Here is a 27,676-nt window from a genome sequence, read left to right on the forward strand (position 1 = left end):
ACAATGTCATGGGACTAGGTCTTGAAGGTAAAGTCTTTCTAATCCGAAGGCATAGCAAGAGCAAAAATGTGGGAGCTGTGAGAGGGCTGTGGGTATATTCAGGGAATGACATCACATTTAGCCTTTCATTCCCGCTAACCCACTGCTGTCCAGGTCCATCTCAAACCAGATTTGCTGACGTAGCCTTCCAAGGTGTGTCTCTGCCCGGAGTTTTTCATCTCTCCAGTTCTTTCAAGATATGGTGAGCAACCTTCTACAGTAGATTATATTCATAATTTCATTCCTCTGCTTAAAACTTTTTGTGGCTCTTCACAGCTCATGGATGGGGTGCTGTATTTAGGATTATGGCCAGCTATGAATGACAGAAAGCCCCAATAACGATGGCTAAAACAAGACAGAAGTTTATTTCTCTCATATGAAGTTCTAGAGATAAGTATTCCAGTTCTCACATGTAGAGCCAGGATGTCAGGGACTCGGGTTCCTTCTATCTTGTTGCTCTACCATGCTTGGCTTCCATGTTTGAGCTTACCTCATGGCCCAAGAGCATGACTGCTCCGGTTCTAGTCATTATGTTCCTATGTCTTATTCTGTTCAGGCTGCTATAACAAAAGTACCATGTGGGCTTCCCTGGTGGTGCAGTGGTTGAGAGTCCACCTGCCGATGCAGGGGACACGGGTTCGTGCCCCGGTCCGGGAAGATCCCACATGCCGCGGAGCGGCGAGGCCCGTGAGCCATGGCCGCTGAGCCTGTGCGTCCGGAGCCTGTGCTCTGCGGCGGGAGAGGCTGCAGCAAGTGAGAGGCCCGCGTACCGCAAGAAAAAATTAAAAAATAAACAAAGATTTAATTAAATTATTATCTTGTCCCATAATCTTCAATGGGTCCCTATTACTTACATATTAGGTCCAAACGCTTTTACTGAACACAGTATTAAAATCCTTCATAATACCATTTCAACTTGTTCTCCCTCTTCTTCCCTACCCTACTTTATCCCTTTCAACTGGCCATTCTCTGAATATACCATGACCTTTCCATTCTCTATGGTTTTTCCCATGACAGACCTTCCACCAGAATGATCTCCTAAAAGCCCAGCACCAACTTTTGAAATGCTGCACAGACATCCAAACCTCTTCCAAATTATATTTCTTTATAAAGTCATTTTTCACCACTTCTACTAAAAATAACCTACCAGTTCTCTGAATAGTTGCTGTTTTTATGCTGCATTCCTTTATAATAAATTGTAAAATGTTCATATTCGTAGCAACAATTATATTGTAAATTACATAGTACCCACTACATGTTCCTCACCTTTGTAGTACTGGGAACACCTAATCTCTGAATTTTTACCTAAGAGCTGCATAATACATATTCATTAAATGAGATTGGTATATAAGCACTAAATTTACAGAAAGAAGGAGAAAAACCTCAAGCAGCTCACTTTGGATGAGGCACTCATTCAAATTGGATTAAAGGCTTTATCAACAATCCAGTATTAATTCTGTCTAAGTCTATATGTGCTCATTTGAAATTGTTTTGAGTGATTTGTGTTAATAATACAAAGCTGAATATGGATTTGCATCGGGAAGAACAACTAGTAAGAGCTATTTTCAGCTCTAACAGGGAAGTGACAGTTTTTCAATTTTTAGCATAAGTGTTATAACTTATCTCAGTCAAACACTTGCTAGGTCATTTAGTAGGTCACTTATGTTACTTAACTTTCTATTTTAATCTCTCAGGCCTATTCAGAAATAGGAAGAAAAGAAAATTATAGTTTTGAGTGCTACTAATTTTTTTGTGACAGAGAGTTGAAATGAAAATAGTTTCAACGTTGAATTGTCTGTATGTTAAAATAGGACTACAAATTCTATTTCATATTAATCATTTGTCCATGTTGGCCATGTTGGCTCTTTAATAGGTTAAGACAGGAAAAATATGGCTATATTTGTTAAAATAAACAAACTCCAAATTTAAGATTAATAAATTATTTGAAAATAAACCCCACATTGGCTTTATAAGGACACCTCTTCCTAAGAAATGGGATTTCATATTAACCCTTTTGTAATTTTATGTTATTTGTCCCTCTGTCTATCCCACATCTGACTTCTTTTTGTGGCCATAGTTCTTGTTTCTGATCTGATTAAAACTATTTCATGCACTTGTATTACCTTGGTTTTAAGGGAGGACTGGGACACCCGTCAGAGCTCAGGATTACACATCACTCCAGCAGAATCCTAAGCTAGAAAAGAAGGCTTAGGTAAGTATATGGATGGAATGAAAATAAACCATAAGGCTAATATTTTTAGCTCTAATTCTATCCAATGTTGAGTCATTTTTTGATACAAGGAAAGTCAGTTATCTTTCTAGGGCAGGGGAAAACAAAAGAAAAGACAAATCATTCAGCCAGTGACTCATGGAATCATCTAGGTACAAAACAAAGCATTACAAAAACAACAAACCAGTATCTTTTCGCAAAGGTTAGTTTTGAACACTAGATACTCTAGGTTTTTGGTTCCTCTACTCACTTTGAATAAATAGTTGCCATTTTGGAATTTAATTAAAAAAAAACAGATTTTGACAGAGAGTTTATCATTAAATGAAAGAATTTGGGAGGGTGTGTCTGGGAGCTAGAGTGTTCCTTAAACTGACAGTAATTAAAATGTGTATTTAGGGTGCCTCCTTGGTGACATAGGGGCTCGAGTTTACGACACTGAATTGGGGAGGATGAATGGAATAATGGGTGGAATAATGGGAGTAAAGCTTTGCACACCCAGCTGAATGTTCTCGACAGGCTAGAGCTGTAACCAAGCTTCCCCAGGCTTCATCAACCTGAAGCTGAGGAGGGGGCCTGGAGAATTTCTGAGAGTTCCCAGAGGGTTCACACATGTACTCACGCATGTCCACACCTGTCACCTGCTGCCACAGTCCTGCAGAGTCACAGTGCTATCTATTGACAAGTCTTCCCAGCACAGTTGTCTACCATCACACTGGAGGCAGTGAAGCCCTTAAGATGACAAAGCTGTTGATCTTCTGCTGTGAAGTGGGAAGTAGCTGCCCTGATCCCCACCCCCATTCACATGCAAGACTTTGTTAGATGAGTCCCTAAGTTGTGCTCCTTGTTTCCAGTATATTAGAGATTTTAGTAAAATACCCATTTGTTTTTCCTTATTGCCCCCAGTCTTTGCAGGTCTCCGACTTGGGCAGGCTCATCATGCCTGATTCATGTCCCAGGGCTTCTCAGCTCCAAGACAGAGAGGAAAGGACTTCCGATAGGTCACCTCCCCAACTTCCACACATTTAAACCAGTCAGAACATCCACAGCCTAGCAGAGTGCTGACACGTGAATGAAGAGCCCTAAATGTTTGTCAGGGAGTAAATGACCAAATGAATCTTAATAACAACCACAATTTGAATCTTCTCCCACAATGCTTTTTAATCTACATGCAAACAGGCTACTGGCAGACTTTGTCAACCCTTTTCCCCAGACATCCTGGCTTGTCCAAATTCCACTTAGATTCAAGCTGCCTATCATTTAATTTCATTTTATTTCCCAAATAAATCCATGAACTAAGTATTGATATCCCTATTTTATAAAGGAAACTAATGTGCAGAAGTTTCAGGATCTGCCCCCCCCCCCACCAGATCACTTTTATCACATCCTTGTATCCATCCCCCAGCTGCTCTAGGCATTGGCTGCTATCAACTTTTGAAGAAGTGCTTTCTTCTCCGGGGAATTGCCCCATATTGAATAGGAGCCGCCTTGCCCTTGGTGCAGACCACAGCTAGTGACTAACACTGGGATACTAAATACTGAGCTCCCTGTCTCAAGAAGGGACCAACTCTGAGGTGCAATTAATGCTCCAGAGTTCCCACTGAATCGATGTCATTAAGAAGTTCAGTGGTGACTCTCTTCTGTAGGCTGGAATTGATGAAAGATTCTGTTATAGAACTAGGATCCCTAATAGCCATGGAGATGATAGGATTCCCAGAAGAGAAGAAGCCATATGGTAGCCCTTTACCACCAAAATCAACATGGGTATAATGTTCTTAATGGGCAGCAAGTTTGGAATGGAGTGGATAGGGGGCTGATCTCTAGGAATCTATGGAGATATTTAATAGAAGAAGGTGTTCTAAGGAGTGAGATAGATGTGCATCCACCAAGGATATTGCTTAATATATATAATCAAAAGAGACCAGGAATAGATGAGCAGAAGCCTATGATCAGCTGCCTCAATGGAAAGTCATGATCCCTTGCCCATTTTTCAAGCCTGAGCCAATTTTCAAACCCACCAGAGAACGTCTCCATTGTCTGAAAAAGAGGCTAGATCCACATGAAGAAGGACCCTGCAACACCGTGGCAAGTGTATATAGTACTCATTCTCCCAGTTCTTCCCCAAAGGGTCTTATGGCTGTGCACTAGGGTAGCCATGCACTAGAGACAGGGGAATACATGGCTCTTTTAAGGACTATTAGATACAGAGTCTGAGTTGATGTTAATATCCAGAGACCCAAAGCACCTTCTGACACCCTTGTTAGAGTAGGAGTATGTGAGGGTCAAGGTATTAATAGAGACCTAGCCAGGCATACATGTCTACTCATCCACAGATCTACACAGAGATCATTTCCCCAGTGTTTGAAAGTATAATTGGAACACACATTAGGATTTTACAGAACCTTCATATTAGTTCCTTGACTTGTAGAATAAGAGTTATTGTACTAGGAAAGGCAAGTAGAAGTCCCTGAAACTACACCCCCTCACCTCTCAGCCAAGACTGTAAATCAAAAACAATATTACATCTCAGGAGTGGAGTGGCAGAGTTTAGTGTCACCCTCAAGAATTCAAAGGATGCAGGGGGGATGGGTCTCATTATATCCTCCATTTAATTCATCATTCTGGCCGAACTAAACCAGGTGAATTGTCTTTTTTCTCTGCATATGACCTTGATTTTTAATAATAAAATAAAGGCTCTCGTGTATGAATAAACTTCAAATGCTCCTACTTTACCCCCTCAATGACATTTCTGCATTCCTTCTCTAGTCTTCAACAAAGGAGCACCTCTTTTCTCCTCAAATAACACCCTCCCATTTAGATTTTATCTGACCTTCAACTTATTCCATCAAATTATTCTCCTTTCTTTTAACTTCATCTTTTCCCTTGAGTTGTTCTCAATCCTCAGTATATAAAGATGCTTCAGTTAGTCCGAAGTTAAAAATGAATTTACCATTCTACTAGTAATGGACATTTGGATTGTTTCCATTTGGGAATCTGCTATGAACTTTCCGTTTATGTGTTGTTCTGTATACATGTACAGAATAATCTCTAAGTCAGTGGTTCTCAAATTTAGTTTTCATCAGAATCATCTAGAGGACATGTTAAAGCAGATTTCTGGGCCCCATTTCCCAAGTTTTTGATTCAGTAGATCTGATTAGGGCCCAAGAATTTGCATTGCTAACATGTTCCCAGGTGCTGCTGATGCTGCTTTATCCAGGGACCCTACTTTGAAAACCACTTCTATACATCCAGTAGTGGAACTGCTTGAACATAGGGTATGGATAGCCTCAATTTAGATAATACCAAACTGTTTTCCAAAGTGGCTGTACAATTTACAGTACATTTCCACCAAAAATTAGAATTCCTCACCAATATGTTGTATTATAAAACTTTTGATAGTTTGCTAATAATGGTGGGCATATAGTGGTATCTCATTGTTCTGATTAACATATCTCTGTTTACTAATTATGTTAAAAACACTTTTTAATGTTTATTATCCATTTGGATTTCCTCTATTGTGTATTGCATAATCAAATGATTTATTTTTCTATTGGATTTTCTACCTTTTTAAAAAACCAAATTGTAGGGCTTCCCTGGTGGCGCAGTGGTTGAGAGTCCGCCTGCCGATGCAGGGGACACGGGTTCATGCCCCGGTCCGGGAAGATCCCACATGCCACGGAGCGGCTGGGCCCGTGAGCCATGGCCGCTGAGCCTGCGCATCCGGAGCCTGTGCTCCGTAACGGGAGAGGCCACAACAGTGAGAGGCCCGCATACTGCCAAAAAAAAAAAAAAAAAATTAAATTGTAAAAGTTCTTTATATATTTGGAAACAAATTTTTTATTGTTGTTATTGATTGGTTACATAGGCTGCAAATATCTTCTCCCAGTCTATGGCTTGTATTTTTATTTTTTAATGGTATATTTTGTTAAGCAGAAGTGCTTTCTTTTAATGTAATTAATGTACTAATCTTTGCTTTAAAAAAAATACATGATTGCTAAGTTTAATTTAACTGCTCTACCCAATCCTGCCTTATGAAAATAACAAAATGTTCCTATCAGAATTACATTGTGGGCTTCCCTGGTGGCACAGTGATTAAGAATCCACCTGCCAATACAGGGGACATGGGTTTGAGCCCTAGTCCAGGAAGATCCCACATCCCGCGGAGCAACAAAGCCCGTGTGCCACAACTACTGAAGCCCGTGCGCCTAGAGCCCATGCTCTGTAACAAGAGAGGCCACTGCAATGAGAAGCCCGCGCACTGCAACGAAGAGTAGCCCCCGCTGGCCGCAACTAGAGAAAGCCCACGCACAGCAACGAAGACCCAATACAGCCAAAAATAAATAAAATAAATAAATAAAATTACATTGCAATGTTAGTACAGGTTTGATGTTTTGTTTTTGATACAACTCTACTAAAGTTTGGCACCAAATACACTTTTAGAAAGTTTTAAGGCTTAATAGAGACTAATAATTTCTCAATGCAGCCTAGAAGTTGAGAAAAGAATACTAAGAATTCTTGAATCTTCCAAATACAGGCAGTCCCCAATGCATAGAATTTCTTCTAAATACAAATGACCACCCCCATCAGGCTCACATGTATAGAAACGCCTCTTCTGCTTCTCCCAGTGACTAGACTACCCAGGCATTGTAAACCCATGCTGACGGCCTCACAGAGGAAAAGAAGGGGGGAAAGATGAGAAGAAAGTAAGGCAGAGAGCTCTGTCACTGCCGCCAAGAGGCTTTTGCTATAGTTCACGTTTTACTCTTTCCCCCAGGCCTATATTCCCACCTCCTGTTTCCCCCATCTCCACTCCAGAAATCCCTGCCTTTGGGTAGAGCTAAGAGATTTTCCTATCATTTGGCCGACAGCAGTGAGTGGCTTGAGAGGGGTGGACCACAAGGGCCAGCGCTGCAACTTCAGTTTCTTCTTGACAGTCCAATTTGGAATTCACAAACAATTTTCTTCTGTATTAAAAACAAAAACAAAACCACAGTTATAAATGGTAGCTCATTTCTACAGCTAGAACATTACACTCTAAGTTAAACAAGTTAGTATGTTTGGGCTTAAAAAGCTAATCACCATTTATGACATTTTTTTAATGGGAGAAAAAATGCTCTGAATTCCAAACAACTTTCTTATAATGACTTTCGAACCACAAGCCACTTAAAGGATGGAGACAGGAAGTACTCAACAGAGTCACATGGAATGAGTTTCTTGGCTCCAAAGTCAGCGGGGCAATTGAAAGAGGGAAAACTATCTGGTTGACAAAGCCGCGTGCAAATCCCTGCAACGTGCCAAGTGTAAGAAGTGGAGTTTGGCAGGTAGCTCTTGCAGGCACTTAAGCAGCTAGACTGATGGGAATATGACTAAATACAGTTACTGCTTTCCCAAATTTTTATAATGATGAAGGTATTTCTAGCACCTGGCCTCAGCTTTGTAGGCACTCATACCAATAGCTCCACCACCCTCTCTCCTTTGTTAACAGTTGGTCCAACAGGAGTGAAGGGTGGGAATTGAGACTGTAGCCCTTTAGGCACTCACTGGGAGAAACTTTTCACCTGACAGATTAAAGCAACATGACTCTTGCCATTTCCTTTGGGCAAATATCATGGATTTGGCAGGCTGAAACTTTGCTGCCAAACTGCTTAACTTTCTGGCCTAAGGTCTCCAAGTCTCTTCTGGAAATTGTTTGTAAATATGGTCCAGAGGTTCTGCAAAACTTTATAAAGTGGTCTAAGCGAAATTTTCTTCCCCTTTGGTGTACCTGAAGAGCTGACTTTTTTCTGGAAAAGTATCAGAAACAGACCAGAGTCAGTAGTCATTTATGTGAAGCATAAATTGCTTTTTAGATATTATTAAAGAATTCAAATCTCAGAGCCCAAGTTTCTTGAGCATCTTCTTCCCACCATTAACAGGAAGAAAGACCTATGAAGGTTTTAAATAACCCATTGCCTGAATATATCTGGATAGATTTAAAATCTTGCAGAAGTCAGTGGGCCCAGAGAGAGGAAGAACGGTAGCTTTGGAAGGGAAATGTCCATGTCATTGGGAAAGAATAAAGGCCAAGACTTAAGGCTGGTGAGAGAATCAAAGGAACAATTCACAAGCAAAACTGCCTGTAAAGAGACCAAAATCAGTCCCTTGTGAACGAAAGGCAGGCATTCCTATGTAAGACCTGGGGAAGGTTTTCCATGGCAGAAATAGGGCACCTCAGAAGATCAGGGTACAAAATCTTTCCATAATGCATAAGACCAAGAGCAACTTTTTGGTTTTTCTTGACAGCTACCGAGGAAAAGCAATCAAGATGTTCCAAGAAAAGACCGCAGAACAATAGGCGGGGATAAAATAGAAAGGATGCGTTGGGGTTTAGCAGTGGCAGTCTCAGGAGTGGAGACAGAATGGCATTTGGACTTAAATGCAGTATCCAGAGACTCCTCACAACCTTTAGTGTTACTGCTTATACCTTCCTTCTCTATCCCACAGCAATGGACAGATTGTTCTTTGTTTTTTTTCAATGGCTTTAAACTCTGCTACTATTTTAGTCATTTCTAGGTACCCAGTTAGCTGACAGATCGCTGGTGCAACAAGGATGCGGAAGGTCCCACTTCATCAAGCCTCACTGTGGCCTTGCACCCTACACCCCCCTCCCCAGCCCTTCTTACACTTCCCCTCGTAGGGAATTACAAATGAGCATCGCTAGGGAGTCACGCTGGGCAGTCTGGAAGGCAAAGCCCTCTGTGCAGCTCTCAGGAGACTTCAAATACACAAGCCCTCTTCCCACCCCACTCCTTTGGGCTAAGAGACACATTCATATTTGACAGCCTATCCCTCGAGTTTCTTGCTTGGCTACGGGGAAGCAAGTTGCTTCTCTTAATGGAAGGAGTTGAGGCCCGTACCGCAAAAATACAAAAAAACAAAACAAAACAAATAAATCAATTACATGTTTTAAATAAATAGAACCGTATTTATCTATCATATAGTCTAAAAGGCAAAAGTCTCTTAAGTATTACAAATACTTTGTTTTGTTTTGTTTTGTTTTTTTGGCGGTACGCGGGCCTCTCACTGTTGTGGTCTCTCCCGTTGCGGAACACAGGCTCCGGACGCGCAGGCTCAGCGGCCATGGCTCACGGGCCCGGTCGCTCCGCGGCACGTGGGATCCTCCTGGACCGGGGCACGAACCCGCGTCCCCTGCATCGGCAGGCGGACTCCCAACCACTGCGCCACCAGGGAAGCCCACAAATACTTTTTTTATTATTATTTTTTTTTTCATGTTTCTCACTGCCTCTTTGATCAGGTCTTTATTCAAAACTAGCTGTCCAAAATGATTTGACCTTTACTGAATAAACAAATTTAAGCTTATGCAGCAGCCTTCTTTTCCTCTGTGCTGGGTTTCTTTTCTGTGGGCTTCTTTTTTAGCAGGCTTCTTTTCAGCTGCTGGTTTCTTGGTCACTGCAGCCTTTTTTTCCACCAAAGCCTTCTTTGGCTTCTTCAGCTTCTTAACGCAGACAGCCTCCTTTCCCTTCCTTCCCAGCACAGGCTTCTTGCCTGGAATCCCCTTCTCATCTGATTTGGCTTCTAGTGCTGCTGCTGCCCTATCCATCCGGATTTTGTGGTTCTTGGCCTGGCGAAGAATGGTGTTCTGGCGCATGGTCTTTGCATATGGGTTTAGCTTCGACATGATTCTCAGGTTTTTCACTGGATTCTTCTTCAAGACGGCGATGAATCTTCTTGCGTGGTGCTCGGAGGGCTCTTTGGATCTCTGGGCTTTTCAAGATTCTGCTAAGGTCTGTATTGAGCATCTTGTGCGTGGGGAGGTTGTAGTTACTCTTGAGGGAGGCAGCTTTACGCCAAGTGCCATGCAGCTCCTCTAACTTGCGGAAAAGCACTTTCAGTCCAAATGCAGAAACGCCCCACATGCCCACCAGGAGCCAGTTTCAAAATGTTCAGTTTGCTTACATTAAGCAGAGTAATTCCAGGGATGTTTCTGAAGGCCTTGATGATACCGTTGTCCTCATTACAGATGATGCAGGGTCCCCTGCGCTGGATACGGTGACAGTTTCTCATTTTGCCTTTGCCAGCTCTCATTCACTGCGACGCGTAGACCTTTTTGATATCATTCCAGGCCTTAAGTTTCTTCAAAAGCAAAATAGCCTCCTTGGTCTTCTTGTAGCCTTCAACTTTATCTTCAACCACCAAAGGAAGTTCAGGAACTTCCTCTATACGATGACCTTTAGACATGACCGGCGCTGGTAAAGCCGAGGCAGCCAACGCACAGCAGATGGCATATCGCTTCTGCGTTGTATTCACTCTGCGGTGCCAACGTCGCCAGGTCTTGGTTGGCGCAAACATGAGGGCCCCATGACACATAATTCCAAAAGCATCCTGACCAGAACAGTGAGTGCCGCCACCTCAAACCCTGGGAATTCGAGCCACAGCTCTGCCAGTTCCCCAAGACTCAGCACTGGTTTGATGACCTGCTAATCCACTGACAGCATAGGGCTGTCTGTTGTTTTTGCTCAAGTTGGCGTGCGCAAAGTTCACAATATCTGGTCGAATGGGAGGCCTGAACACAGCAGGCAAAGTGACATTTTTGCCAGATGACTCCCCCTTTTCAGAGTACACTGATATCAGTGGACGAGCACACGCCATGGCAGGAGAGGAGAAGGCCACGCTCCCCTCAACCCGGCGGCTACCACAGGAAAAGCTACAAATACTTTAAATAACATACATAAACAGATTATTCCTAAACCTAACATGAAAGTATTAATACTAATGGTATGATTTAATTTATCACCTTTGCATTTAATTATAAATCTTCCTCTGGTTAAAAATTCATTCATCTACTAAATGAAGCAGCAGTTTTAACATTGAAGATGATCAGAGAGGTTCTGTTTCAGGAGAACTGAGGTTACCACCTGGAGCAAGTCATTGTTACTAATTATGCAATTTATAACCAGAAGATTACTTACCAGTAAGAAATTTGAGACTGGGAAGAGGACCTGGGGGAAATTTAGGTACAGGATAATCTTTTCTGAACTACAGGTGGACACGTGGGTCCTAAAAACCATCTCTAAGAGTGGCTTCCAAGCCCAAACCCCTTAAGTGGAATTTCTCAACCTGCCTCTTTGAGTTCATAAAGTAAATAACCCAGCCGATAGCCATTCCTTGAGCCCTCTGCAGGCCGAGGGGTGTGCACACCAGCAGCAAGTGAGCCTTTGGGAGGACAGGCCAGGGAAGAAGACTGCACAAGCCCCGTGATTCTTGGAATTTGTGTTTCGAAGCTTGGTCTATGTGTGTTTGAGCCAGGGGTTAAGGGAGTATCAGCAAGGATTGGGTACATCCCCTTGACCCATGGACTTTTCAGCTCATGGGAGGGTGCAGCTAGAGGGGAGCCATAGCAGGACCTTCGAAAGTGATGGGGGCCCAACACCAGGTCCACTCTTGCCTTGATCTAGGGGCAGAACTGCACCTAAACTAGGACGAAACTTCAGGTGCTTTTCTGACTTTTTAAAGTAAAGCTATTAAGCCAAATATAAAGATTATCCTAACAAATCAAGGGACTCAAAAGTAGAGATGAAAGCCTATACCAACAGCGTTTTGCTCTCTCGAGGGCCCCATAGAATAACATGGTGACTGGACATATTTTTGTATTTCTATAGAACAAATCAGTTCCTCAGACAACTGAAACAGTTAACTCACTAAAACTTTATTATTAGAGCAGTCCTCAGGAGCTGTAATGGAAGAATTCCTTTATAAGAGAGGGTTAGAGGCAGATACCTAGTTGGAAGTGGGGAGACTTGAAACTGCATTTGCAGAGTGGTTTACATAAGCTGAAGAAAATGTGAAAGGAACAGGTGGGGAAAGGGCACCATTGGTACTTTGCCATGACCGTGTGTGCCAGTCTGTTCCATCCCCCAAATTCCTTTTTGACTTTAAGCTACCATAAATAAATTAACAGCATTAAAAGTATTGGGCTTGCTTCTGTGTCATCTTCTTTTTGGGCCACTGTACACAGCATATTAACACAGATCCTTTGGGGAATGCTAAGTTAAACACTCATAGGTGACAAATGAAGGAGAAACAATACAAATCAATAAAATCACAAAAATACACATACAGATTTTGAACTATGTTTCTGTTTTATGAAAATAAGTGGAACTTGTGAAAAGTGAAATAAACCATACGTTGATAAGCCCAACGGCTTCTCTTCTATGCCCATACTTGTTCTAAAAATTCAAGATGAAACAACTTCCCTGTGTTGAATCAAAACTACCAGGCATTAAACCTCCCCTAGGAACTAGACAAATCTTATACTTTCTCAATTCAAATCAGAAGAAAGGTATAAACTCAGCTCCTATCCTCCAGGTTAACCTGTGACTTTTACTCTATGTAGACCATAATGAATCACATGTTTAATTGGATACCTGAAATGTTGCATAGAAGGTCATTCCTATCCAATTCACTTTTTTTTAACAGTAGGTCCTTGTTGGTTATCTATATTAATATAGCAGTGTATACAGGTCAATCCCCAATTCCCAATCTATCCCTCCTCCCCAATCCATTTCACTTCTTCTTCTCAGATTCCGTATGCTAATTTTTGATTACTGATGTTCAAGGACCTCAGCTGAACTGACTCAGCTATGAAAAATTATTCCTTGCACTCTACATAGATAACCGATTGAAGCAACTCTAAAACAGTTAAAATTTAATATATTCATAATTTTGTAAAGCCTTGTCATGGGTCTTTTTTATTGACATTAACTCCATAGAAAAAGTTGTTCCCCCCAAATCCACATATTTTAGGCTTAAAGTAAAGGATGGTCATGACTTTGAGGTAGATAGTCCCAACTCCCGGGGAATGCTTTGAGATTTGGGGGCATATCCATGCTTAATCCAGTGTGTTAATCGAATTCAATGAGTATTTATTGAGTGCCGACAATGGGTAAGTCACTATGCTAATATAATGGAGAAAAGAGTTACATATTTCAAAGGAACTTATGTTCAAATGAGATATGCCAGTTTACAGCATGATTTATGTAATTATTCCTTTACTGTTGTCACCAAAATTGTTTCCAATCTTTTGTTGTCATTTAAGATGCTATCGTGAACATTCATCATTCATTCATTTTTTCACTGAATATTGATTCAGTACCTATGTCAATCATTAATCTTAGTGCTGCAAGATTTCATTTTACTGCAACAAATGGAACATGTACCTAATACTTCAAAATTCCTTTGTGAAATTTCTCCTGTGAGAAATTTTTGTTCAGAAATTACACCAGCTTGTGATTGAATGTTATCACTAAACAGAGAAGGACCAGCCTATAAAATCTCAAGTGAAAAGTTATTGAATACATGCCCATGGCAATCATATCTGCTCTAGGAGAATTTTAAAAGTACAGAACACTTTATCCTTTTGAAGTATATGCCCAATTAGAGATAAAACCCTCCAAAAATTGAGGGTTCTTGGTCTGCTCAGATATATGAGACCCATGGTAGCTGGCAAAAGAAAAGCTGAAGCTAAAGACATTTTTGACCACAGCAAAATAGGGTCATGTCCAGCAAACTTCTTTTTAAACATTCCCTAGATTCCATATCACCTAAATTCCACATCATCACTTAATCCAGCTAAACATAAAACCCCAAAGTAAAATACGTATGATGATAAGGGAAAGATTGCTTGCTTTTCTCCTAAATTATCAGTATAGTTGCCTTTGAAAACACAGCAAACCAAAGTTTTGTCTTCAGCATTTCAGTCACAATGTAACTTTCCTGCTTACCATGGTTGAGAAGCTCAAGGTTCCTAATTATAAAATGTTCTCTGTCACTGGTCTGTTTGTTGGCCTTAAATACTGTTTTGGCGACCCCTAGTGTGAAACATGATATCAACACCTGTACGTACAGAAAATCCTTTTATAACTTTAAAACTTGCTTACAGAAAAAGGGTATCTAAAATAATTTTTCACCAAATGAGATGTGATTTTTGTTCATTTCAATTTGAACTTTGTATTCTTCTGCAATAGTAATAAAATTTAAATATAATTTCTGGATACACAAGATCTTTGACAATCAATAAGAGGGTAGTTATTTAGAGTATAATACACCCATACAGTGGAATAGTATGCAGCTTTCAAACAAGACAAAAAAACCAAAACGAATAAGGAAGATTTTTATGTACTCATATGAGATGATCACCATGATATGTCAAAGAAAATAAAACAAAAAGCAAACAAAAAAGTCAAAGTAGAGAACTATGGTGAGCATTTTGCTACCATCTAAATTTTAAAAGGGGTACAATATCATATATATCTGTATATACTTAAATAAATATATCATATATAATTGTGTTTTCATTTTAAAAATCTCCGGAAGGATAAATAAGATATGCATGGCAATGGTTACTTACTGAGGATGGGCATGGGAAGTCAGCACATGTTGGGAACTGCATTCCTTTGTATATATTTTTGGTTTTGAACAATGCCTTGACCATTCAAAATATTAAGTGACTTAAAAAAAATTTTAAAGCCCGCAGCTTTAAAGATAGACCAAGAAAAGATGAAAAGAGAAGACTGTTACCTCACATTTGCAGACTTAAAAAATAGACTAGACAAAATGTAATTTTCTATCTAAAAACATATATTTTTTCTTTTCCTTATACATTCTTTTATTCTATATCCTTTCCACTGGCATCTTGTCTTGCTTATTTTCCTTACTCAGATGCCAAATTGTACGATGGCGTTTGATAGTTACATTGAAGCAACCTAACAGGCAGGATCCACTTGAGGTAGTATCTTGGGACTGGAAATAGTAACAGCTCTCCTGGCATGTCTTGCCAACAAGGCCACTGGTTCCAAACCAAAAGTCTTTATTTACAAGAAGTGTAAGAAAATGTGATATTCTTTACTAGGTGACAATTTAAGACTCATAAGGAACATCTTTGAATATATATAGCAGATACCCAGGAATAAATCTAATAGACGATGTGAAGGATCCATATGGAGAAAATTATATAAGCTTTATTTAAAGTCAAAAAAGTAGACTTACATAAATGGAAATATTTACTATGTGCATAGATGAGAAAACTCAATATAGTTAAGATGACAATTCTCCCCAAATAAATCTATAAATTCAATGTAACTACAATTAAATGTGAAGCAGGGTTTCTGTGTTATCTGTAAGCTGATCTTGATACATGGAAGGTTTTTTTTTGATGTCTTTGAGAGTCATTTGGGGCACTAAGAGTACAAAATACTATTCAGAGATTTATTTAGATTTTAAAAGTTAATGTTCAATTTATTAAAGTTATAAATTGAAAACCTCTTTCCTTAAGCATTTAAGCTCAGCAAAAAATCCTAAACTATTTATTAGCTTAGTAAATTTTCACAATCACTTTTAAGAGGCTTTTGGATAAAATTTAGTTTCACTCCAAATTTTTACTCTTAAACATTTTATACCATACCTTTTAATGTAATATTTCAATTTTCCTTTCAAGTATTGCAATTGTCTGACCTAACAAATCAAACCTTCTCATGTACTTAAATTATTTTCACAAATCTAATTAAATTTACAAATATGTTTTTTAAAGTTCTCATATATTCCACATCACTGTATAAAACAGTGATGAATTGTGCCCCAGCCCCGCCAAATGGTGGGGTTAAAGTCCCCAACAAACATTTAACTGCTAACCCCTAGTAACTCAGAATGTGACTGCATTTGGAGATAGGACCTTAATGTGAAATGAGGTCATATGGGTGGACTCTAATCCAATATGACTTGTGTCTTTCTAAGAAGAGGAGATTAGAACACAGACACACAGAGGGAAAACCCTGTGAAGACACAAAGAGAAGATGGCCATCTGCAAGACAAGGAGACAGTCCTCAGAATGAAACCAAGCCTGCCAACACCTTGATCTTGGACTTCTAGCCCCCAGAACTGTGAGGAAATAATTTTTTATTATTTAAGACACTCAGTTCTTGGTACTTTGTTTTGGCAGCCCTAGGTAACTAATATACCTTGGCTCTTAATTAATACATGTAAATGCATTTCCCATCTAGCTCCAAAGGTCTTTGAATTTGAGGTTTTTCCTCTCATATCCTTAGAATCATTCTTAATGATATAGAAATAATATTAATTTTCAGGACTTTATTTGATTACTCAATCACAATTTCCATGAGGATTTTACTGACAATTCTAAATTCATGTGGAAGAGCAAAGGATCAAGAATAGTTAAGACAGGGCTTCCCTGGTGGCGCAGTGGTTGAGAGTCCGCCTGCCGATGCAGGGGACACGGGTTCGTGCCCCGGTCCGGGAGGATCCCGCGTGCCGCCCCGTGAGCCATGGCCGCTGGGCCTGTGCGTCCGGAGCCTGTGCTCCGCAGCGGGAGAGGCCACAACAGTGAGAGGCCCGCGTACCGCAAAAGGAAAAAAAAACAACAACAACAAAGAATAGTTAAGACATTTATGAAAGAAGGTACAGGATTTTACCCTGTCAGATATCAAGACTTACTGTAAGGCTACAATAATTAAGATCTTGTGTTACTGGTATGGGTACAGACAAAGAGCCTAATAGAATAAAATGCCCAGAAACAGACCTACACATGTACAACAGAAGCATTAAAGATGAGTAGGGAAAGAATGTATAATGAGTGATTGGTTATCACTGGGAACTAGTTAGCCATATATAGATCCGTAAAGCAAAACAAAACAAAAACTTCCAGGTGGATTAAGTTTCTAAACATGAAAAAGCAAAATTCTAAAACTTTTTAAAGAAAATGAAGGAAACTATTTTTTATGGTCCCAGAGTAGAAGAGAGTTTTGTTTATTTTCACTTTTTTAAACCCAATGCAAAAAGCACAAACCATAAAGGAAGGCTGATACATCTGATTACTTTAAACTTAACTTCAGTGTAACAAGAGATACCCTCTCTTTCCATAAAGAAAGGGTAAATATGAGCCCCAGACTGGAAAAAAAATATTTTCATTGCAAATAACTGGCAAGCAAAGTATCCTGATTATTTAAAGATCTCCTTAAAAATTAGTAAGACAAACATCCCAATAAGAAAATGAGCAAAGGATATGAATATGCAATTCACAGAAGCAGGAATATAACAGGCCAATAAACATTTTTTAAAAAGCTAGATAAAACACATAGCTAAAGCTACATATATCAACAGGGATACTGACGAGGAAAAAAACAACTTTCATAACAATACATACATAGTGTCGTTTATATGATGCTTTTAAACATGCATAACAAAAACATCTATTGTTTATGGATATACAAACTTTCAACAATCAAAAACACAGGATCAGGATAATTAATTCTAGATTCAAGACAGGATCCTGAAGTGAATAAATTAGGGAGGGGAATACAAAGAAATTTTCAAGTTCATTTGTACAGTTTTATTTCTTTAAAAAACAAAACCAAAAAAAAAAAAAACAAAACCAAAACAAAATAACAAAGTTGGGAACAAAAATGGCAAAATGGCAAGGTTTGGTATATCTGGATGGTAAATCCACAGGCATGCCTTATAATAGTCTCTACGTTTTAGGAACGATACATTTGTTATAACAGAGTTTAAACTGAAGGGGCAATTTTTTTTTTTCATTTTTGATACTAGTATTTATCTGATCCCATAAGGAATATTTTTGTAATTTAAAAAAATTAAAAAAAAATAAAGTTGAGGGCTTCCCTGGTGGCGCAGTGGTTGAAGGTCCGCCTGCCGATGCAGGGGACACGGGTTCGTGCCCCGATCTGGGAAGATCCCACATGCCGCGGGGCGTCTGGGCCCGTGATCTATGGCCACTGAGCCTGCGCGTCGGGAGCCTGTGTTCCACAACAAGAGAGGCCACAGCAGTGAGAGGCCCGTGTACCGCAAAAACAAAAAGCAAACAAAAAAATAAAGTTGAATGTATTTAAATCATCATGCTGTACATTAGATCTCTAGACTTACTGGTCCAACATAACTGCAACTTTGTACCAGAATAAAAATATTTTAAAGTTATCTTTCACCTAGTAAAGAGTTCTATTTGGCTGTCATGCAGTTGTTTATCCATTCATCAAACGTTTTTTGAGAAACAATCTCTGCCAGGCTATGAGGATATCATAAAAGAAGCTTATGATACAAGACATCATCGAAGAAAGTAAACAATTTTTCAAGTAGTTTGTATTCGCGTGAGGAAGTTCTTAAACCAAATATTGGTTATAAAGTGATAATAACAAAGAGACGTACAGGATAAAAAGAGGAAGAATTTACATCTGTCTGGAGTAGCCAAAGGCAATTTCAAGGAGATACTTTCGAGCTGACTTAAAGGGAGAAATGTTTGCCAGGGGAACAAAAGCATTCCAAGCGGTGGGAACAGTTCCTACGGAGAAATGGAGAGGCAAGCCGCCCGGAAAGATGAGAAGGAAGTATAGGCTGAGGGCGTGTAGGGTGGGGTGAGAAGTTGGAGGGAGGATATCAAAATTAGAAGCTTAAGAGGAAGGAGGGGCTTGATGTGGGCGCCGGAACGTGTCGGAACTGGTGTACTTTTGTCACCAGGCAGGAAACGGCGGCCCTGCAAGCGTTGAAATAACTTTCCACACAACTTGTAAGATACTTGGTTGGCACCAGAACTCGCGTCTCCTGACTTCAGCGTGGTCCACCCCTGGTTGTGAAGGGGCTACTGTGCCTCGTTAGCTTCGAAAGCGGAATTACAGCAAGAGTTCATTTGCCCAGGTGCTTATAGCCCTGTCCTATTAGAGTTTCTCATTTCCACTCAGCCCCAAACCGCCGGAGGATGCTTCACACCTCCCAGACACCGTGCTCCCTTAGGCCGCCCACCGTCTTTTAAACGTCCCTCAGGCGTCCCAAGAAGCCTGCGCTCACCACCTCTCGGAGACCACAAGTCCCAGCATGCAAAGCTCCTGTTAGAAAAGGGCCACTAACTAGACCAGGATGCAACGCTCTGCGAAGGGGGCGGGGCTCTCTATAGGGGCGGCCCAGTGGTAGCGTCGCCTGGGCAACCCCAATTCGGTGACAGAATACACTTCCGCTTCCGCCTCTGAGCCCTGGGACCGGGAGTTTGCACTACTTCGTAGATGTGACGCCATCCGTCTGCGACAGCGCGGCTCCGGAGGTTACGCCGGGTGACCCCTCTCCGGTTTGAAGCCCCAGAGCAGTTCCTTGTCGTCTGCGGCCTCTGACCTGGGAGCAAAGGGAAGAGCGGCGAGATGACGGACCGCTACACCATCCACAGCCAGCTAGAGCATCTGCAGTCCAAGTACATCGGCACCGGCCACGCCGACACCACCAAGTGGGAGTGGCTGGTGAACCAGCACCGCGACTCCTACTGCTCCTACATGGGCCACTTCGACCTTCTCAACTACTTCGCCATTGCCGAGAATGAGAGCAAAGCGCGAGTCCGCTTCAACTTGATGGAGAAGATGCTGCAGCCTTGCGGCCCGCCAGCCGACAAGCCGGAGGAGAACTGAGACCCCGCCGTGTCACCGCTGTACGTGAGCACCTCTCCCTGAGTTCCGCCGGTTTGCCGTCGTTCCCGCGTGTTCCTTCCCCAAGGGGACTGATTTTCCATGCCTCTGCTTCTCGTGTTTTACTTGTGCAGAGGTGCTTACTGGGGGCGTCCCGCCTGACCTGCCTTCCTGTGGACCCTGTTTTCTTGTGGAACACAGCGTTGGGAGACCGTCAGGACCCCTGAAAACTGTTACCGGACGGTGGAGAGAGTCTAAAGCCAGCAAACGTTAGAGAAGACGGCACTGGAGTGAGACGGGATTTAGAGGCTTGTTTTCGGCTAGTTGATTGTCGTTGTTGTTTTTTCCATAAAGTTTGGAAATGTTTCAGTCTCTTGGTGTGGACTACTTGTGTTTTGGTGGAGGGGTCCAGGGGCGGCTCTGGAACTGTGGTTTCAGGGGAGGCGGGAGGATGGTGGGGGGATAAATAAGGGGAGGGTTACGGAGGGGTTGGGCGGTAGTGCAGGACCAACGTTCATTGCCGGACACTTAAATGCGTCCTGCACAACCTTTAGAATGTTCCCCAACCCCGACTTTTCCCAAGAGCTTTTTTCAGGCCCATAACGCTTTCAGTATTGAGGTTTGTGATCATTGTATCCCTTCTTTTTCTTTCATTCAAAAATATCTTTGCTGGCATTGCCCTCTCTCTGTAAATTGCATCCTCTCTTTCTTTTGGGACTTTGTGGACGTGTCTCGAGAATTGACAAGCTGTCAAAACGAGTTCTTTCATTAATTCACCATTCAACAAATATCTGTTGAGCGCTATGTGGCAGGCATTTCCCAAGCTTTAGGGGCTTGTATTACACTAGTTGGGGGAGCAGGAGGCCCCACGAACTGTAGACATAAGTAAGCAAATGTTAGAAGGTGCTGTGGAGAATGGGAGTAGCAGTAGGGTTGCAGTTTTAAACAGGACGCTCATGTTAGACTATTGAGAAGGTGACATTTGAGCAGAAACTTTAAGGAAGTGAGGGAAATAGCCATGCAAAAACTAGGGATATTACTTTCCAGGCAGAGGGAACTTCAGTGCAACGTTCCTAACACAGGATTGTGTCTGACTTGTTGGAGGAACAGCAAAGAAACAAGTATGGCTGAAGGGAGTGAGCAAGGGAAAGAGTACAGGGATAGATTATGGAGAGGAAACAGATAAGAGTAGAGCCCGGTAGTCCAGTGTAGACTTGTGGCTTTTACCCTGAAAAGGTCGGGAGCCATTGGAAGATTATTAAATGATACGATCTGACATATTTCAGATAAGTGGGTCTCAAACATTTTGGCCTTGGAACACCATTACATTCTTAAAAATTCTCGAAGACCCCACAGAGCTTTTGTTTTAGAAGGTTATAGCTGTTGCTGGTCACCAAATTAGAAATCAAAACTGAGAAAAATTTTAAATACCTGTAATTCATTTTTAAATAATAATAAAACCATTACATGTTAACAAAAACATTTTTTATGAAAAATAACTATTTTCCAAAACAAATAATTTCGTGAGAAAAATGGTGCTTTTTTTTTTTTTAAACAATTTTGCAGATGTCTTCAATGTCTGGCTTAGGATAAGACAGCTGGATTCTTGTATCTGCTTCTGCATTCAAACTATTGGGATATGAAGTTTTGGTTGAAGTATTTTAAAAAAGCCACTTCACGTAAATATATAGTAAGGGAGAAATCTTTTTTTAATTTATTTATTTATTTTTGGCTGCGTTGGGTCTTTGTTGCTGCATGTGGGCTTTTCTCTAGTTGCAGAGAGCGGAGGTTACTCTTCATTGTGGCGTGCAGGCTTCTCATTGCAGTGGCTTCTCTTGTCGTGGAGCATGGGCTCTGGTGTGTGGGCTTCAGTAGTTGTGGCATGCAGGCTCAGTAGTTGTGGCAGTCTCAGTAATATCTTCGAGGGATGTGGGATCTTCCCGGATCAGGGCTCAAGCCCGGATCCCCTACACTGGCAGGCGGATTCTTAACCACTGCGCCACCAGGGAAGCCCCAGGGAGAAATATTTTAATAGCCTTTTCAAATAATTGTGGATATTCTTTGACACTCTAGCAAAACCCAACAAGTGGTAATTTCTTAGAAATTAGTTACAACATGGGGTCCAGTCAATCAACTTTTCATTCTCTATTACATTAAAATTCATTAATCTATCTTGAACTTTGTGGATCTTTTACCCATACGTGATTTTGAAATATCTTGCATTGCTCATTTGGAAAGTGTTGGCTCACTGAGTTACACAGGCCCTCTAAGTGTTGACACATGTCATTGTGTCAACATATCACAATATGTACTTCGTACATATTATTAGTATCACCACTGATCTCATCAGGAAAGTCTTATAGTATTTGAAAGCTGAAAAACTAACAGCGGTGGTATAAGTTTTCCACAATTTGGAGTTTTTGCTTGATAGCTTAAATTTGGTCACTGATAGCAAATACTGTCTGCTGTTTTCCTTGAAGTGACAGGCCCATTTGGTTCATTTTCAAGAAAATATCTGTCAAATACCCAGAGTAACTGCAGTTCGTCAATCTTTCAAGTAAAACTGATGTTCCTAAAGGAAAAAAAGCCAGTTGAGTTTGTAACTCAATAGCAAGTGCTTTTTCTTGAGAAAACTGTTGTGCTTTGGTGGCAGCAGAAATGCTTTATGCATACTACCAGTTTTGTCATGAGAAATATTTAAAAAGATGTGTCCTCATGGGCTAAGAGTTCATAAAATCAGTACGTTTTATTGCTTCATCAAGGACATTCTGAAGTGAAACTGAGTTGATTTTTTTATTTTGTTTTTATTGAGAGTACATGGCAGTGGAGAATACAATGACTTCCAGTAGTTCGGTGCCACTATCTTGATGGATGCTAAGTGCTAGTAGTTTTACTCACTGTTGCTTTTGTACCATCTGTACAAATATTAACACAGTGAAAATGGCGAATAAAATCTTAGTATTATTAAGAAAATAGTGTTGACTTCACAGATCTCTGAAGTTCCTTTCCTACCATTTTCACTTGAAAATAAAACTGAGAGACTGACAGATTAAACTATAGTTATTTAGACTTGAGTATTTAGCAGATATTTTCTCCATAAATGAATGAGATGGGCCATCACTTCAAGGAAAACAACTGAACTGCTGTTTCAGAGGATCTTTCTGGCTGCTGTGTTGAGAACAGATATAGGTAATGTAATAGAGAACAGATTGTAATTGTCAGCAATTAAATAAAAGTATCAGTATAAATGCTTTTCCCCCCATAAAGAGTAGGAGAGAGTCAAACTGTAAATCCCCATCCTTACAAAATTGGCATGAGAGTGAGCCCTTGTCCCTCATTGGAGTCTGTAGCAGTAGACCAAGAGAGATGACAACCTGAATTGGAAGTAGAGAAGAAGGCACTGGATATTTAGTATGGGGTAGCTTATATAAAGAATCAAATGAGGACTTCCCTGGTGGCACAGTGGTTAAGAATCCGCCTGCCAATGCAGGGGACACGGGTTCGATCCCTGGTCCAGGAAGATCCCACATGCCATGGAGCAGCTAAGCCCGTGGGCCGCAACTACTGAGCCTGCATTCCAGAATCCACGAGCCACAACTACTGAACCCACGAGCTGCAACTACTGAAGCCTACGTGCCTAGAGCCCGCGCTCTGCAACAAGAGAAGCCGCTGCAACGAGAAGCCCGCGCACCACGAGGAGTAGCCCCTGCTCGCTGCAACTAGAGAGAGCCTGTGCACAGCAACGAAGACCCAATGCAGCCAAAAATAAATAAGAATCAAATGAGTAATGTGGAAAATAAAGAACTGCAAGAATTTAGAAGAAAGTTAGTAACCTAAAGACCACCATGAACTGGCTTGGTTTATATTGTTAGGATTCATAGGGACAAGGATTTTGGTCTGTTTTATTACCTGATATAGCTCAAGTGTGTAGAATTGTGCCGGCACATCACAAGTGTTCAATAAATGTTGAGTGTTGAATGTGGAAAGATAGGGCTTAATCTAGACAATACTCTAATTTATGTTTTAGGCAGTCTTCAAGTTCACCAGAGTAGGTCAGACCAAAGAAAAGAGATATTTGAAAACATGCTTCTTAGATAGTAATAATAGCTAACATATTGATAGCTTTTATGGTGTACTAAGTGTTCTATCTTATGTGATCTCTGGGAGGTATTATCTTTGTTTTACAGATGAAACAGCTTCAGAAAAGCTATTTGCCCAAGGTCACACAATTACTATGTGGCTAAGCCACGATTTAAACCAAGTCTTTCTAGTTGCAAAGTACAAAGTCTTAAATATACTGTTGCCCAAGCAGGTCTACTATATGAAAATCATATTAGAATAATTTGAAATAAGTTACTGTCTCAGATGAAAAATGGAAATATTAAAAGTTTAGTAGGTTCTAATGAAGGAATATCAGACCAGTGTGCAAGTTCTTATATAACTCTAAGTAAAAAAATGTAATTTGAAATATATTGCATAAAGATAATTTTAATGGGTATAATAATTTATGTGGAAAAACTCCATTGGAAAATTTGAAAGTAAACAAAATGCAGTTCATAAATTTACTTGAACCTGTTACTCTTTTTCTGTACTGGTATGGAATAATATTTGTATCAAACACAGGAGGGCAGCAGATGATACTCTGGTAGAAATTGCTTTTGGAAAGAGCTCTAAACTTGTAGATTTCTGCTAATGGGAGAAAATCAATTCTTTTTATATTTATTTTCAGTGATGTCATTAGAAAGCCACTTTATGAACTATAAAGTGATAAACATGTTTATCTTTGACAAATATGTAGTGAATACTACAGATCACGGTATTATACTTACAAGGATGGGACAAGGTAAGGACCCTACCCTTAAAAGGATACTAGTTAGGGAAATGAATACAGCACCACATAAATAACTCTGATCTGTAATGGCAAGAGGTGAGTGCTAAAGAAAGATATAGAAAAAAGGTGGTAGAGTTTACAAGAAGAATTTTTGAACTGCCTGTGCGGGAGTGAGTGGATGAAGACATTGTTGAGAAAGAGGCTTTTAACTTTTAAGCAGGACCTTGAGTGATAAGTAAGATTTATTTTATTTTTATTTTTTTATAAATTTATTCATTTTATTTTTGGCTGCTTTCAGTCTTTGTTGCTGCACGCAGGCTTTCTCTAGTTGTGGCGAGCGGGGGCTACTCTTCGTTGCAGTGTGCGGGCTTCTCATTGCAGTGGCTTCTCCTGTTTTGGAGCACGGACTTCAGTAGTTGGGGCACACGGGCTCAGTAGTTGTGGCTCACGGGGCTCAGTTGCTCTGTGGCATGTGGGATCCTCCTGGACCAGGGCTTGAACTCATGTCCCCTGCATTGGCAGGTGGACTCCCAACAACTGCACCACCAGGGAAGTCCCGATAAGTAGGATTTATATTTGCCAAAATAAGGGCAAGGCATGAGGAGCCTCTGGAGATATGACCAAGCTGCCCTAGCAAGGCCAGGAGAATTCAAACTGCTTATTCCTATTTAAAACCCTTCCATTACTTCCAATAACTTACGGCTTATAGGGCCCTTCACTCTTTGGTTCCCGCTCTCTTCAGAAGGCTGGAAAAGCAAGTTAAGGTCTAAATCCTAGGATAACAATGTTATCTCAATTAATCTTCACAACAACGCTGGAAAGGTTATTATCCCATTCTACAATAAGCAAACAAAAATAGGAAAAATTAAGTTGTTTGCATAATATCACTCAGTTAGTAAGCAGTTGATCAGGGACTTACACCCAGGTCTGATTTTCATAGGGTAGGTCAAGGTTTTCAAACTATGTCTCACAGAATTCTAATTGCATGAAAAGTTATAGATGGTTTTTTTTTCTTGGGGGAGGGCGGGTGGATAAGGAGAAGGGAGTATTTTGGTTAAATAAGTTTCAGAATTGTTCCACACGATGGAGGTTCATGCTTCAGATTAATTTTTTAAAGTTCTGCAGTTAGAAATTTTGTTTATCATTTCCTAAAATTTGAACTTGGAGTTCCTTTTCTTAAGAAATACCAAGATAATTTTGAGCAATTTTTGGGAGGGATACTGCTTTTGTCAACGAAAGAAATTTGAATAGAGAAATGATGTATTCAACCCTGGGCTTGAGAAAAATGAATTTGCTGGCAGTGTGTGGGTGGAACTCATAACCACAGATAACTTTCCTTTCCTTCTTAGATTATTCTAATTCCTTCAGCTGAAAATAAGTACATTTGTGAGTGAAGAGTTCTTTGTTCTCAGCTCTGATGCTTTTCATGTCTCCAAAACTAGTAACTTAAAGACATTAGAAACAAAAAAGACTTAATTATATTGCACAAATTAGTTATGAAGCTATCTAGGGTCCATTCTTTTCCATGGCAAGGATGTGAAAAAAGCAATGTTATTGAGGAATTTGGACATTTTTGTTTACTCATTTTATTAGTGTCTGGAAGATGTATACTGAACAAAGCATCGGCAGTGAATGATCTGACAGCCAACAGTTGGTCTACTTCAGAGTGATGACAATTTGTTCTTATTTTTTTAATTTATTTATTTTATTATTTTTTAAATTTATTTTTGGCTGCATTGGGTCTTTGCTGTGCATAGGCTTTGTCTAGTTGCGGCGAGCAGGGACTACTCTTTGTTGCAGTGTGCGCGGGCTTCTTATTGCAGTGGCTTCTCTTGTTGTGGAGCACAGGCTCTAGGTGCGCAGGCTTCAGTAGTTGTGGCACGCAGGCTCAGTAGTTGTGGCTCGCGGGCTCTAGAGCGCAGGCTCAGTAGTTGTGGCGCACAGGCTTAGCTGCTCTGTGGCATGTGGGATCTTCCTGGACCAGGACTCGAACCCATGTCGCCTGCATTGGCAGGCAGATTCTTAATCACTGCACCACCAGGGAAGTCTGACAATTTGTTCTTAATTTAACTGGCTTTTTATCTCACATCCCACATTCCTTCCAGGCTCCCCATGTCCTTCATTTTCCTTACCTGCAATACACACATCACACATACCTGCCCACTCAATCACTTAGCACGGAAATAGTGATTAATTAATAGTGATTAATAGTGGGAAGGGGTAAGAGGTGCTAGGAGGAAATCAAGACATGGAAGAATCCATCTCATCTTTCACTGGGTGCAAATGGCCTGCTACAAATGGCCATTTACCTCCAGATCCTCCCTTTCCTCCACTTCCCTCATTTCCTATCTACTGTTCTCAGTTGTTATCTTGTCCCCCAGCCTTGCCTCTCATCACTCTATCCTCCTGCTTTAGTGAACCTTATCCTTTCTTCCTCCATGTTGCCTCACGAAAGCAGTAGTCTTCAAAACAGAAATATCTTCGTACCATTAAAAATGGGGAACAAATGAAGTAGGCAGTTTTAGGGGCTGTGGCACACAGCATTGAAGTGTGTTCACCTTCTCAGCCTCCCTTTCCAATCCAAGCCCTCTACTAAGCAGACCAGAGCACTAGTCCTGGTTCTGGTCTACCACTGTCTATTTCAGAATTCTACCCTTTATAATGAGGATAATATCATGGTCCTACCTCCTTCACCAATTTTGATATGGATCCAGTGATATTGTACTTTTTAGAAAAATTTGTCTTTTTCTAATTAATAAGAAAGGTATAAAGAACAGTATAACATGGATATACCTTCTTTCTCAAATTGACAACTGTTGATGTTCTGTCAAATTTACTTCTCTCTTTCCTATTTTTAAAATAATTTTGCAAATAATGTATGTAAATGTGGCCCTTCTAAAAAATGAAAGGAAGCACTACAGATAAAACTAATGTTTTCTTTGACCACTCCTAGCCTAGTTTTTTCTCTCTCCTCATATCAATCCCTACCACCAAAATGATCTCTATGAGTATATTTTCAGTATATCCATTAGACCAAACATATGTCTGTATCTATCTATCTGGTATAGAAGTATTTTGTGTTTTAAAAAATACACAAATGAAACTATTTGT

The 27,676-nt window shown here is 40.5% G+C and overlaps 1 protein-coding gene, 1 long non-coding RNA gene and 1 pseudogene across 5 annotated transcripts in view; 2 read left to right on the forward strand and 1 right to left on the reverse strand.

Annotated features, from left to right (window-relative positions):
* Nucleotides 1-6,641, forward strand: part of LOC117196581 (uncharacterized) — a 28,447-nt gene extending 21,806 nt beyond the window's left edge. Inside the window, exons 3-5 of one of the 4 annotated variants that reach the window (XR_004476824.2) lie at nt 154-241; nt 2,175-2,251; nt 6,356-6,641. This is a non-coding gene — a long non-coding RNA (uncharacterized LOC117196581). Of the gene's footprint in view, nt 1-153 lie in introns of all 4 variants that reach the window. The other 3 variants (XR_007470405.1, XR_007470404.1, XR_007470406.1) reach the window with 3 other exon arrangements.
* A 2,981-nt stretch (nt 6,642-9,622) lies between these two features.
* LOC101289289 (60S ribosomal protein L4-like) lies at nt 9,623-10,937 on the reverse strand (annotated as a pseudogene).
* Nucleotides 10,938-19,349: 8,412 nt separating this feature from the next.
* SF3B5 (splicing factor 3b subunit 5) lies at nt 19,350-20,106 on the forward strand. The gene is made up of 2 exons (XM_012536607.3): nt 19,350-19,757; nt 19,869-20,106. The coding sequence occupies exon 1, from the start codon at nt 19,477-19,479 to the stop codon at nt 19,735-19,737; it is 261 nt and encodes an 86-aa protein (XP_012392061.1). The 5' UTR covers nt 19,350-19,476; the 3' UTR covers nt 19,738-19,757; nt 19,869-20,106.
* Nucleotides 20,107-27,676: the final 7,570 nt, after the last annotated feature.

The sequence above is a fragment of the Orcinus orca genome, chromosome 12 (assembly GCF_937001465.1).
Source record: "Orcinus orca chromosome 12, mOrcOrc1.1, whole genome shotgun sequence".
NCBI lineage: Eukaryota > Metazoa > Chordata > Mammalia > Artiodactyla > Delphinidae > Orcinus > Orcinus orca.